Raw genomic sequence first — 13,933 nt, 5'->3', positions numbered from 1 at the left:
AGATAATCGGATTTCTAGGATTTTTTTTGAAATTCCTTGGTTTTGTGAATTTACATTTTTATATTTTGGATCTTTTTTAATCTTTGGATTTTCTTTGTGGATGTTTTGAGACCTAATCAATATTTCGATTTTTTTTTTATTCTTTTTAGTTTTTTTGTTCCTTTTTTTTTATAATTTTGGAATATTTTCGTTTTTTGAAATTATTGGATTTCTTGAGCTTGTTTGGGTTTCTTGGATTTTTTAAATTCTATGATTTTTTGAAATTTCTATTTTTTGGAACTATTGGATTTCTTCATGTTTGATTTTTTTATATTTTCATTGATTTTAGATTTTTTGAATTTTTTTTAGTTTTCCGGATTTTTTTTAATTATTTGGATATGTATTTTCGATTTTTTGGCTTTCTTGACTTTCTTGGGTTTTTTGGATTTTTAGATTTTTTTTTGTTTCCAATTTTTTGGATTATCGGGTTTCTTGGATTATCGAATTTCTTTGAATTTTTGGCTTTTTAAATTCTTCTTTTTTTATCTTTTGGGTTTTTTTTTATGTTTGGATTTTTTACATTTTCGTTGTTGGTTTTTTGAGATTTATTCAATTTTTCGATTTTTTTTTAATTCTTTTTTTTGTATTCCTTTTTAGAATTTTGGAATTACTGGATTTCTTAGGCTTGTTTGTGTTTCTTGAATTTTTTAGTTTTTGTTTATTTTTTTATCTTTCTCTATATTTTCAGTTTTTTAGATAATCGAATTTCTTGGATTTTTTGGAATTCCTTGGTTTTGTGAATTTCCTATTTTATATTTTGGATTTTTTTTAATGTTTGGATTTTCGTTGTTGATGTTTTGAGAATTATTCAATTTTTCGATTTTTTTGGATTCTTTTTTGTTTTTTTTTGTGTTCCTTTTTTTAGAATTTTGGAATATTTTCGTTTTTTGAAATTATTGGATTTCTTGAGCTTGTTTGGGTTTCTCCGATTTTTTGAATTTTTTATTTTTTGGAACTATTGGATTTGTTCATGTTTGATTTTTTTTTATATTTTCATTTTTTTGGATTATGGGGTTTCTTGGATTTTTTTGGAATGTTTTGCTTTTTAGATTTTTTCGAATTTTTTTTGATCTTTCGAAATTTTTTTTTGGTGTTTGGATTTTTGAAATTATTGGATTTCTTCAGGTTATTTGAGTTTCATTGATTTTTTAGATTTATTGAGTTTTTCGTAGTTTTCCGGATTTTTTTGAATTATTTGGATATGTATTTTCGATTTTTTGGCTTTCTTGACTTTCTTGGGTTTTTTGGATTTTTAGATTTTTTTTTATGTTTCCAATTTTTTGGATTATCGAGTTTCTTTGAATTTTTTGGCATTTTAAATTCTTTTTTTTTTTTTATCTTTTGGCTTTTTTGTATTCCTTTTTAGAATTTTGAACTTACTGGATTTCTTGAGCTTATTTGTGTTTCTTGGATTTTTAAAATTCTTTGCTTTTTGGCAGATGAGACGCTCGAACAAAAGAAAGGGCGGGTGGGCGGTACTAGTACTTGGTAAGATAAAACTGATTTTGGCAAATGACATTCCCAATAAGAAAAGAGAGGGTGGGTGGGCGGGGCTATTACCTGCTAAAATAAGACCAATGTGTGCAAATGACGTATCCTCTAAGAAATTTAATTAAATCATTATAAGAAAAGACACTGGAGGCTCCAAACCACATTCAAATTCTTTCCAAACAGGAATACCTATAACCCCAAGATTGTTTCAAATTTTTCAAAAAAAGAAAAAACGGGGTCTCAAAATTCCCTCAAAAACAGGTCAGGTCAGAATTTTCAAAAAACAACACCAAAGTCCTCCAAAATAATTTTCAAAAAAAATTTCCGTGGGACCCAGAGTAATATACACCATGGGCACCCGAATTAAAAAAAAAGTACTGCGGCAATCAAGACGTTCAAATTCATTAAAAAAAAAAAAACACTGAAAACTCAAAATATTTTTTCAAGTTCATCCAGCAACAAAACATCAAATTCCTTTAAATTTATTCTAACATAAAACACCAGGGAACCTAAAATTAACTGCGATTAGTTTTAACGTAGGGTTTTGAAAACTTTTTTTAATCCGTCAAACATTTTTAACTGCCCATTCGATTTTTGTTGATTTGTACCGTCGCTTTATATCAGGTAAACATTGTTGTCAAATGGTATTTGATCAAATTATTACAAAAATAACACAACTTTTGTACATTCTAACTGAAATGGTAATTAAACATTAAAATCAGTATAACTCCACCAAAATGTGACAAGGATTTTTTTTTAATATTTCTCCCAGACTCACCAGTTGATTGTTAAGAGCGTAGGGGAGAGTTAATCCCGCCATGTTCCAGACTGTGTCTTAATTAACTATTTAGCAAATATTGACCCCGCCCGCCCACCCTCTATCTTCTTAGAGGATACGTCATTTGTCAAAATGAGTCTTATCTTAGCAAGTACTAACTCCACCAACGCTCCCTCTATTTTCTTAGGGGACACGTCATTTCCCAAAATCAGTCTTATAAGTACTTGTCCCACCCACCCGCCCTCTATTTTTTACAGGCTATCTCGTTCACCAAAATCAGTCTTATCTTAGCAAATATTAGGCCCGCCCGCCCGCCCTCTATTTCCTTGGAGGCTTGTCATTTATCAAAATTAGTGTTATCCTAGCAAATACTAGCCCCACCCACCCACCCTCTATTTTCTTAGTCTCTGCCAAAAACAGTCTTATCCGTGGCAAGTACTAACTATTTAAATCTTCTATCATTATTATTTAATAACTGACATATTACAGTGGAACAGCTAAACTAGGACACTCAATATAGTGTTTGTAATACTACTAAGAAATGGAGATTTTGGTTTAATATTTTTTACAGTCGCAACTTACTGTTCAGATTATTTTATGAAATTTGAAGGTTTTTTCCATCCTTAAAATAGCGCAGATGAAGGATTTATGCTATCACTTATGGAGGTACTTTTGTTTTCAGATAACAAAAAAAATATTAATTATCTTGTAAGATCTATAAGTGGTTTTTATAGTAATTTAATAAAACCATAAAAAGCATTGATCCAAAGATCGCTTTTGAGCCAAAATTTACAAAATAACATTTATTTAAAAATAGGAAAAAGTTGATCTTGAGTTTAAGATTTCACCAAATATAAAAACTGGTCGTTTTTTTACTACTTTTAAAAATTAATCCAAGCGAACGGTTCAATTAAAACAGTTGAGTTCATTTCCGGCGAAACCGAGAGTGCTGCGATTGTCATATTGTGTCATGTTTTATGAATATTAACAAAAATATGTTTTATAATAAAAATATTAATTATCTTGTAAAATCTATAAGTGGCTTTAATAGTAAATACAGTGGACGCCGCTTAATGTGATCACTTCGGGACTCAGACAAATTGATCACACTAACCGACTGATAATAATAAGCGAAAACCACCATCAAAGACAGTAAAACTTGAAACAAAGCAAAATCATGAATAAGACAGTGTTTATTATGCTGGTAGATGAAGGTACATAAACATTAGAATTTATTTTAAACTTTGGTTATCATTCTGAGAAAGGAACCCCCGATTTCCTTTGGTTGCTTTAGAAGTTTGTTAAGAAAGGGCTGAGATTTTTTTTTTCTCTGATAAGCTGAAATCTCGTCGTTTCGACGTGATCATTTTTACTTAAGTACTACTCAAATTTAAAACAGCAAAAATTCGTTCATTCAAAAGACGAAAACGCACTGATTACTAAAGTCTGTCACTGATTGTGGTTGTATAAAGTGAGTAGTATAAGCGAATGCAGCTTTTGCGAGCAATGAATGTTCATTAAAACACAATACTAGTTTCGGTCGTCTCGCTTTTCCAAAAAAGCAATTCCCGCTTGTATAAAAATTGCGAGATTGATCACAATAAGCGAAATATTGATCACAATAAACGGAAAAACTGTAATGCATTGGTATTGCATGGGACCGTTCCAAGCCATTTTGATCACACTAAGCGGTTGATAACATTAACCGTGATCATATTAAGCGGCGTCTACTGTAAATAAATCCATAAAGAGCACTGATTCAAAGATCGCTTTTAAGACAAAATTTACAAAATAGTATTTATTTAAAAACACCAAAAAGTTGATAGTGAGTTTAAGGTTTTACCAAACATGAAAACAATTAGTTGTCCTTTTTTTACTCATTTTTTAACCGAAGAGAACCACTACATTAGAACAGTTGAGTTCATTTCCGGCGAAAGCGAGTGCTGCGATTGCCATATTGTGACATGTTTTATGAATTCTGTACCTAATCTATTTCCGGTACATTAGCAGTTTTGAACCAATTCCATTGCAGTTACGATGAAACATCCTGTATTTAGTCTAATGTGATCTACAAAATATTTAAAGAGGTGAAAAAGTTGCACAATAAGCTTATAAATTAAAAAAAAAAATCAAGATTAAGATCTGTTAAACAAAGAAAACAACCAACCCATATGCATAATGTGTGAATCATTATGTCGATCGTAGATTTTTTGTTGTATATTTTATATTAGTAGGCGATGTTAACTGTAAAAAATAAAATAAGAATTCAAAAATAGCGTTCTCAGTATACAGAAATTTAAGTAGATAACTTAAGTAAACTGTTTTTACATTTAAGTGACGTACCGACTAACAATTTTCAACTAACCATTTTTCTCTCGCAGGTTACGTCGGTCTGAAAAACCAGGGAGCAACGTGCTACATGAATTCCCTTCTCCAGACTCTATATTTCACGAACCAGCTGAGACGTGCCGTCTACAAAATGCCAACAGAGTCCGACGACTCGACGAAATCGGTGGCGCTCGCTCTTCAGAGGGTATTCCACGAATTACAGTTCTGCGATAAACCCGTCGGTACAAAAAAGTTGACGAAAAGTTTCGGTTGGGAGACTTTGGATTCGTTTATGCAACACGATGTGCAAGAATTTCTCAGGGTAATTACACGCAACTTTCAAAACTCGACCGATACTACTAAAACGAATGGAAATTCAGGTACTTTTAGATAAGTTGGAAAGCAAAATGAAAGGCACCTGCGTCGAGGGAACGGTCCCGAAACTTTTCGAAGGCAAGATGATTTCGTACATCAGATGTAAAAACGTCGACTACTCGAGCACACGGTCAGAGACGTTCTACGACATTCAGCTGAACATCAAAGGAAAGAAAAACAGTGAGTTTTGAATGGGTTTCGGATGAGTTTTAACTCCGTCGAGAACTACGAGCTGTTTGGTTTCTAACGTGTTTTTTTTTTTGTAGTTGATGAGTCGTTCAAGGATTACATCGCCAAAGAAACGTTAGACGGCGACAATAAGTACGATGCAGGCGAGCACGGGTTGCAAGATGCCGAGAAAGGAGTTATTTTCTCGGCTTTTCCGCCTGTGTTACATTTACATTTAATGAGGTTCCAGTACGATCCGATCACGGATTGTTCGGTTAAATTCAACGATAGGTTTGAGTTTTATGAAAAGATATCTTTAGATTCGTATTTACAAGAACCGGATCCGAGTAATCCGGCCAATTATACGTTACACGCTGTTCTGGTACATTCTGGTGACAATCATGGCGGCCATTACGTAGTTTTTATTAACCCTAGGGGAGATGGCAAGTGGTGTAAGTTCGATGATGATGTTGTATCTAGGTGTACGAAACAGGAAGCCATCGAACATAATTATGGCGGTCACGACGAAGACATGAACATGACAGTCAAACATTGTACCAACGCGTACATGTTGGTTTATATTAGGGATTCAGAACTACACAACGTATTACAAGAGGTAGGTACAGAGACACGTAGAAAAAAATTTGTATGTATTTCGTCGTCGTCCAGGTCACCGACGCCGATATACCAAGCGAATTAGCCGACCGACTAGCCGAAGAAAAACGAATGGAACAGGTCAGGCGAAAAGAGCGCAACGAAGCCCACCTCTACATGACCATCAACGTCTTACTAGAAGACAGTTTCGACGGCCATCAAGGCAACGATCTTTACGATCCCGACAGGCCGTTGTTCCGCGTCTTCAAAATAAAAAAGATGGCGTTAGTCAGCGAAATGATGGACATGTTCGCCGACGCTTTCAAGTATCCTACCGAACAGATAAGGCCATGGCCGTTCAGTCAGAGGTCGAATCAGACGATGAGGCCTAGCATGCTGGATTTGGAGGCGGACTCGCACAAGGCCGTCATCGACACCGCCGAAAATCAGAATCCGTGGACGATATTCTTGGAGTTGTTACCGCCCGATTCGGGCCTTACGATGTTACCGAATTTCGATAAGGAGACCGATGTTTTGTTGTTCTTCAAAATGTACGACCCTAAGCAGAAAAAGATACATTATTGTGGACATAGTTACTTACCGGTTACTAGTAAGTTGAGCGAGTTGGTTCCGCTGTTGAACGAGAGGGCCGGCTTTCCGCCGGATACGGAGCTGGTGTTGTATGAAGAGATTAGGCCTAATATGATAGAGAAGATTACGAATTTCAATGAGCCGCTGGAAAAGGTAAGTCGGCATGTTTTATGTGTCGATGTTTTTGTACAGTTTATGAGTGATGGTGTCGCCGAATCGTAAATGTACCGCGAATTTCAAAAGCATAACTGAATAATTGAATATAACGCCGTAAGCGCAGTGACAAAACCTTAGATGTGACGTTGATTCATAAATTACGAGTAAAAGTAACATTTTTGACTTATTGAATAAGAAGAAACTGCTAAAATTTCGTGTAACTACAGGTTCTAGAGATAGGCTATTAAGTTTGTCCCCTTTTTTGCAACATAAAAAGGATCAGAATCTCCATAATATTATACCCCAACAAAAATAACGATTTTCCCGAAATTAAGTGGATTTCTCCCTTATATCTTTGAAAAAAATGTAGATTCATATTTCCACCCATAAGCGCAAGCACCAAGATTTTCAGCCCCTCACAAAAAGAGAAAAAATTCGACCATAACGGTGTCTGGTTCGGAAGATTAAATGTATCTACTTCATAATAACAATATGATTTAAAAAATGTTTTGTGTGTTTGTGTGCAGAGGAAAGTAATAAACACAGCAGCAACGATTTTTCTTAGAAAAATTATGACCATTATTATTTACTATGATATTCGTCCTGAAATTGTCGAACTGGTTGTATTTAAACGAGTCCAATACTTCAAGGAACAATTTTTCAAAAAAATAAAATATTTATGTTTTGTTATAATATAACTTAAATTTCATTTGGTTATGTGAATGGTTCTAAACTCCAGATTAGGAAAAAAATATGTTCGTTACTTCCACAATAGGATTGACGTAGTTTTTTAAATAGCTTTTCAAACTTGGATTAATAAACTATATACAGACTGTTTACTAAACATGCGGCAAAAAATCACTGGGAACAACTGGTGGTCGTCATTTTCAACAGCTTTTGGAGCGCCCTGTATCTTCGAAATAAATCGGCCTTCCGCAAATCGTCCAAGGACAAATTAGTTAAGGGTATTATGGAGTAGTTTATGTCCAGGGGTATAAAATTCAGGTATACTTTTTTTTGCATTGTCTGATTTTTTTAATTTCATTTGTTCGATAGTTTGGAACTTTGGATTTCTTGGTGTTTTTGTTTTTTAGATTCTTCCGGTTTTTTGGTCTTTTGGATTTTTTTAATGTTTGGAGTTTTTGTATTTTTTTTTGTTTTATTCAATTTTTTTCGATTTTTGCATTTTTTCTTGTTCCGATTTTTTTAATTATTTGGATATTTTCGATTTTTTGGATTTTTAGAATTATTGGCTGTCTGGACTTTCTTGGGTTTTTTGGATTTTTTTTAGGTTTTTTTTTTTTTTTTGGATGAGATTTATTGAATTTTTTGGTTTTTTTTAAATTCTTTTTTGTTTTCGATTTGTTTTGATGTTTGAATTTTTTAGATTCTGTTTTGTTTTTTTTTTCCTTTTTTTTGGATTTTTTAAATTCTCTGATTTTTTAAATTTTCTATTATTTTTTTTTTTTTTTTTTTTTGATTATTGAAACTACATATTGGATTTCTTGAGTTTCTTGGGTTTTTTGGATTTCTTCGATTTTTTAGATTTTTTGGTTGTTTTGTTTTTTTACTTTCTGGTTTTTTGGAATTTTTGGATTTCTTGGGGGTTTTTAAGTTTCTTGGGTTTCTTGTACTTTTTAAATTGTTTTGATTCTTTGGATTATTAGGTTTTTTAATTTGGAATTATTAAATTTTTTCGATAATTTTATATTTTTTATTCTTTTTTCGGATGTTTGGATTTTTTAACTTTTTTTGTAGATTTTGGAATATTTTCGATTTTTTAAATTATGTATTAGATTTCTTCAGCGTGTTTGGGTTTCTTTGATTTTTTTTTACATTTTTTTTTATTTGTCCCGCTTTTTTTTAATTAATTGGATATTTTTGATTTTTTGTAATTTTGGAATTATTAGATTTCTTAAGTTTCTTGAGTTTTTTGGATTTTTCAAATTCTTTTTATTGGTGGGATTTGTTAAATTTTTTAGATTTTTTTTCTAATTTTTTTTTGGATATTTTTATTTTTTCGGATAATCGGTTTTTTTGAATTTATTTATTTTGGATTTTGTGTTCCTTTTTTCAGAATTTTGGAATAGTTTTAATTTTTGAAACTATTGGATTTCTTGAGCTTGTTTGGGTTTCTTGAATTTTTTAAATTCTTTGATTTTTTGAATTTTTGAAATATTGGATTTCATGAGTTTCTTGGATTTCTTCATGTTTGACTTTTTTAATATTTTCGATTTTTTTGGATTTATGAAACTATTGGGTTTTTGGATTTTTTTTAGACTTTATTTTATTTGTTCGGATTTATTAAATTGTTTTGAAATTTTTCTTGGGATTTTTCTAATTTTTTTTTATATATTTCCGATCTTTTGGATTATCGGGTTTCTTGCATTTTTTCTTTCTTTTGGAATTTTTAGTTTCTTTGTTTTTATCTTTAGGATTTTTTTTAATGTTTGGATTTTGTACATTTTCCTTGTTAATCTCTTGTTTTGTTTTTTAAATGTTCCGATTTTTTGGAGTTATGAAATGTTTTCCATTTTTGGAGTTATTTTTTTTTTTTTTTTAATTTTTCGGATTTTTTTTAATTATTTGGATATTTTCGATTTTGCTTTCTTGATTTTCTTATTTTTTTTTTTTGTTGGATTTTTTAGATGTTATGAGGTTTGTTAATTTTTTCGATTTTTTTTTCTGATTTTTTGAATTACCGGGTTTCCTGGATTTTTTTGGTTTTTTAAATTCTTTTAGATTTTTGAAATTAAGTATTCGATTTCCTGAGCTTGTTTGTGTTTCTTGGATTTTTTAAAATCTTTGATTTTTTGAATTTTCAATTTTTTTTTTTTGATTTTTGGAACTATTGGTTTTCTTGAGTTTCTTAGATTTTTTTTATTTGTTTGGATTTAATCAACGTTTTCCATAATTTTTGTTTTGTTTTTTATTTTCAGATTTTTTGAATTTTCGGATTTCTTGGGAGTTCTTTCGAGTTTCCTGGGATTCTTATATTTTTAAATTGTGTAGTTTTTTGCATATTTTCGATTTTTTGGATTACTGTTTTTTTTTTTATTATTATTATTTAGGATTTATTAAATTTTTTCGATAATTTTATATTTTTTGTGTTTTTTGTTCTGGTCGTTTTGGATTTTTTTTTTTGGAATTTTTGCTTTGTAGATTCTTTCGGTTTTTTTTGAACTTTTGAAATTTTTTGGATGTTTTGCTTTTTTACAGATTTTGGAATATCTTCGATTTTTGGATTTTTTAAATTAGTGAATTTCTTCAGCTTGTTTGGGTTTCTTTGATTTTTTAGATTTTTTGGATTTTCTTCTAGTGTTCCGGATTTTTTTTTAATTATTTGGATATTTTCGTTTTTTAGAACCATTGGACTTCTTAAGTTTGAATTTTTTGGATTTTTTTTTTTCATTTGTTGGGGTTTATTAATTTTTTACATTTTTTTTTCTGTTTTTCTAGATATTTTCAATTTTTTGGATAATCGGTTTTCTTGGTTTTTTGGAATTTTTTGGTTTTTGATTTTTTTTTTATATTTTGGATTTTTTTTTTTTATGTTTGGTTTTTCGTTGTTACTTTTTTGAGATCTATTCAATTTTTTAGAATTTTTTTTTGGGGATTCTTTTTTGGTTTTTTGTGTTCCTTAAATTATTGGATTTCTTGAGCTTGTTTGAGTTTCCTGGATTTTTTAAATTCTTTGATTTTTTTGAATTCTCTTTTTTTTTGTATTTTTGGATGTATTGGATTTCATGTTTTGATTTTTTTAATATTTTTAATTTTTTGGAAAATCGGATTTCTTGGATTTTTTTGGAATTTTTTGCTTTTTAGATTCTTTCAATTTTTTTTTGATCTTTGAAAATTTTTTTGGATTTTTGAAATTATTGAATTTGCTCAGGTTGTTTGGGTTTCTTTGAATTTAGAGATTTTTTCAATTATTTAGATATTTTAGATTTTTTTTTATTCATGGACTAATATTACATGAGTTTCTTGGGTTTTTGGATTTTTTAGATGTTTGTTTTGATTTGTTGGGATTTATTAAAATTTTTCGCTTTTTTTTTCTCTTGAATTTTTTAGATTTTTTGGATGTTTGGGTTTCTTGGATTTTTTGGAATTTTTTGGTTTTTTAGATTCTTTGCTTTTATGTTTTGAATTTTTTACGTTTTCCTTGTTAGTTTTTTGTAATTTATTCAATTTTCTTTTTTTTGGATTCTTTTTTGGATTTTTGGAATTATTGGATTTCTTGGATTTTTTTAATTATTTTTTTTGATATTTTAAATTCTTTGAATTTTTAAACTATTTTATTTCTTGGGTTTTTTGGAGTTCTTCATGTTTAGATTTTTTAGTTCTTTGTTTTTTTTTTTTTTTATTTGTTTGGATTTTATTTCACTAGATTTTTGGATTGGTTACGTTTTCTGTTAACGTTGCTATGGCAACTATTCGCAATGCCATAGGGTATTATTTGGTCAATAACGTACCTCAAATCCACATCATTATAGACCAAGAATAAAGCATTAAAACACAAAAATTGTAAAATGATCCAAGAAATAACTATCTGCATTTTTGGCCGCATGTCTTGTAAACACCTTGTATAAAAAGAAAATGTGTTATTACAGTGAAATAATTTTTTTGACGCCATTACAATCTCATTGAGTAGTTCAATATTTTTTCTTGTGCATAAAAAAATCAAATTACTGTGACTATGTAGTAGTTTTATAAAGACAATACAAAAACCATCTACAAAAATTGTTGGTTGCATACGTAGCAACCGATTAACCCTATTATTTCAAAAACTACATTCATCGGGGATAAACTAGAGAATAGACAGCGCTACAAAAGTGAACCGAAAAAAATGAATGGTAGAATTTACTTTCAGTTTCGCCGGTTATGAGTACAAGTTTCAGTTTTCAAATATGACTATTCTGTATTTAAATTTTAGTAATAGTAACACGAAGTTTACTGCTTAGCTACCAATAAAAAGAAAATCTTGTAACTGCAGAAACTTAATTGATTTATTTGGAAAGGTAGAACTCTGAAATGAAATTTAGAACGCTTAATTAACACCAAGCCTGTCTGTCTATCTGCCGTCTGTCAATTTTTATTACACATATAATATTCGAAACGACCGCACTATTAATTAACGCACTTAAAAATGGTTTTGAAAAAAAAATTGAAGTCATTTCCGAAAAAACAAAGACAGTATAGTAGTAGTATAGTTTTTGTGATTTTAAATAACTAACCGGAACTAGTAAACGGGGACACCGGTATAGTGAAATCAAATCAGGTAGTGCCTCTAAGGGGGCCTTTACGACTTAAGTTAAGTGTGTTGTTCATAAAAATCATTAAAAAAAATCGTAATTAAAATTCACGTGATTTTATAAGCACCTTTGTGTACAAGGTCTTGGACGAACTGATGGACGGTGACATAATCCTCTTCGAGAAAGAAGAACGAGAAGAATTCTCCGACTTACCAACATGCATCGACTACTTCAAAGATTTATACTACCGAGTAGAAGTAACCTTCGTCGATAAATGCACACCCAACGATCCCGGTTTCACAATGGAGCTCTCACAGCGAATGACGTACGACCAGCTGGCGAGAGCTGTAGCCCAAAGGGTCGGCACCGATCCATACCTATTACAGTTTTTCAAATGTCAAAAGTACGTCTATCGCAAGCACATTATACAAGCTAATCGAATTAATTAAAGTTCCGTATCTTCCAGTTACAAAGACAGCCCAGGACATCCTTTAAGGTGCACCTTTGAGGGCACCTTGAAAGATCTCTTAGTATTTTCAAAACCTAAGGCGCCTAAAAAAATATTTTACCAACAGCTCAGCATCCGTGTTAATGAATTAGAAAATAAGAAACAGTTTAAATGTATTTATGTCGGTCCCAATGTTTTAGAAGAGAAAGAAATTATTTTGTACCCGAATAAAAGGGGGACGGTGGCCGATTTGTTGGAAGAGGCGAAAAAACAAATCGAGTTTGGTGAAGGGAGCACCGGAAAATTGAGGTTAGGAGATCACTAGAAAATTTAGAAAAAATCTAAGGGGTTGTTCCAGGTTTACGGAAGTTAGTTGTAATAAAGTGGCGTTGGGTCCTAAAGAAGATACGCCCCTAGATCACCTGGTAATCAACGCAGCTAAAATTTATAGGATCGAAGAAGTGCCAAGAGATGAACTGCATATAGCTGAAGACGAAATGCTTATTTCTTGTGCGCATTTCCAAAAGGAGGTTTTCTCCACCTTCGGTTTACCGTTCTTGCTCAAAATTAAGCAAGGGGAACCGTTTACGAAAGTCAAAGGTATGTGGGTGACGCCGCGGTCGCCCGGACTGAACTATCTGTTTTCTTGTGTTTGTTTTAGAACGTATCCAGAAGAGGTTAGGTGTTCCTGACAAAGAATTTGAAAAGTACAAGTTTTCGATCGTCGCGATGGGCAGACAACAAGTCCTACAAGATGACGAGTATGTAGTCAATTTAGCAGATTTTAGACCACTTCCTAATCAAGGTGAGTGAGAGGTGGGTTGTAGAGCGGTGGTGACCTTTGTGTTTCAGCTGGAAGTCCAAAACCCTGGTTAGGTTTGGATCATGTGAACAAAGCCCCGAAAAAATCCCGTTTTAATTATTTAGAGAAAGCCATCAAAATTTACAATTGAGAGACTGAGGAAGCTTATTTCACAACCTTGCACTTTTCGGCTCTGCAGTATTGCCAGTTAATGATCATGAAATTCCCTATCAATAGTGGAATCGATAAATGTAAGGTGCGGCTGCTTTGTCATTTGGTGCTTCGTGTGAGCACAAGTCTTCTGCTGTGTGACACCATTTTGTATATAAAATATATATTTGTTCATGTCTGTCTATTTAGAATATATTCGCGCTAAAGCTGTTTGCTAGTTGTTTCTTTTTTAATTTATAATTAATTTCGAGTTTACAATGGACACGTACTTGATTTCTTGTATTAACAGTGGTAGAATAATTTTTCCTATAATCACGGGCACGCTGAGTTTCCGCTACGCGGGACTCAGTGTGGTTGTTGCTTTATCATGAGAATTTCCATTATTTGATATTAACTTATGAAAATAATGATGCGGAAGGTGGTTATTTTTTAAACATAACTTGTGATGTTGGTTGTGTAGTAACTTTGTTTTAATGCCGCATGAATTTTTAAGCAACTGATATTTTCCAGACCGTTTTAGTATGTTTTCGAACCTGTAAAAATTATATCTTTATTGTTATTTGAAACTTTATGTAAACACATTTTATAATAGAATAAAGATTAAAGTATTAAACCATTGAAAACAAGTAGTTTTAACTCGAGTACACGTTCGATTATTTCATTGTGGACTAAACCGTGAAACACGTGGAGAGAGGACCTCATGCAGACATACTAATTACCACATCACGATTTTAATGATC

General features: G+C 31.5%; 1 protein-coding gene across 2 annotated transcripts in view; it reads left to right on the top strand.

Annotated features, from left to right (window-relative positions):
* Positions 1–13,405, top strand: part of LOC135133110 (ubiquitin carboxyl-terminal hydrolase 7) — a 29,378-nt gene extending 15,973 nt beyond the window's left edge. Inside the window, exons 5-13 of one of the 2 annotated variants that reach the window (XM_064061375.1) lie at positions 4,690–4,958; positions 5,017–5,191; positions 5,278–5,795; positions 5,849–6,517; positions 11,913–12,175; positions 12,239–12,529; positions 12,579–12,820; positions 12,882–13,025; positions 13,073–13,405. In XM_064061375.1, coding sequence (XP_063917445.1) covers positions 4,690–4,958; positions 5,017–5,191; positions 5,278–5,795; positions 5,849–6,517; positions 11,913–12,175; positions 12,239–12,529; positions 12,579–12,820; positions 12,882–13,025; positions 13,073–13,173 — 2,672 coding nt within the window. In that variant the 3' untranslated portion in view covers positions 13,174–13,405. Of the gene's footprint in view, positions 1–4,689; positions 4,959–5,016; positions 5,192–5,277; positions 5,796–5,848; positions 6,518–11,912; positions 12,176–12,223; positions 12,530–12,578; positions 12,821–12,881; positions 13,026–13,072 lie in introns of both variants that reach the window. The other variant, XM_064061374.1, reaches the window with a different exon arrangement.
* The last annotated feature ends 528 nt before the right edge of the window (positions 13,406–13,933 follow it).

This window comes from Zophobas morio, unplaced genomic scaffold (assembly GCF_036711695.1).
Source record: "Zophobas morio isolate AGI-343-1 ecotype UQ-CSIRO unplaced genomic scaffold, CSIRO_AGI_Zmor_V1 ptg000021l, whole genome shotgun sequence".
NCBI classification, from domain to species: domain Eukaryota; kingdom Metazoa; phylum Arthropoda; class Insecta; order Coleoptera; family Tenebrionidae; genus Zophobas; species Zophobas morio.
The sequence above is the reverse complement of the archived record's forward strand: the minus strand, read 5'-3'. Positions and strand labels throughout refer to the sequence as shown.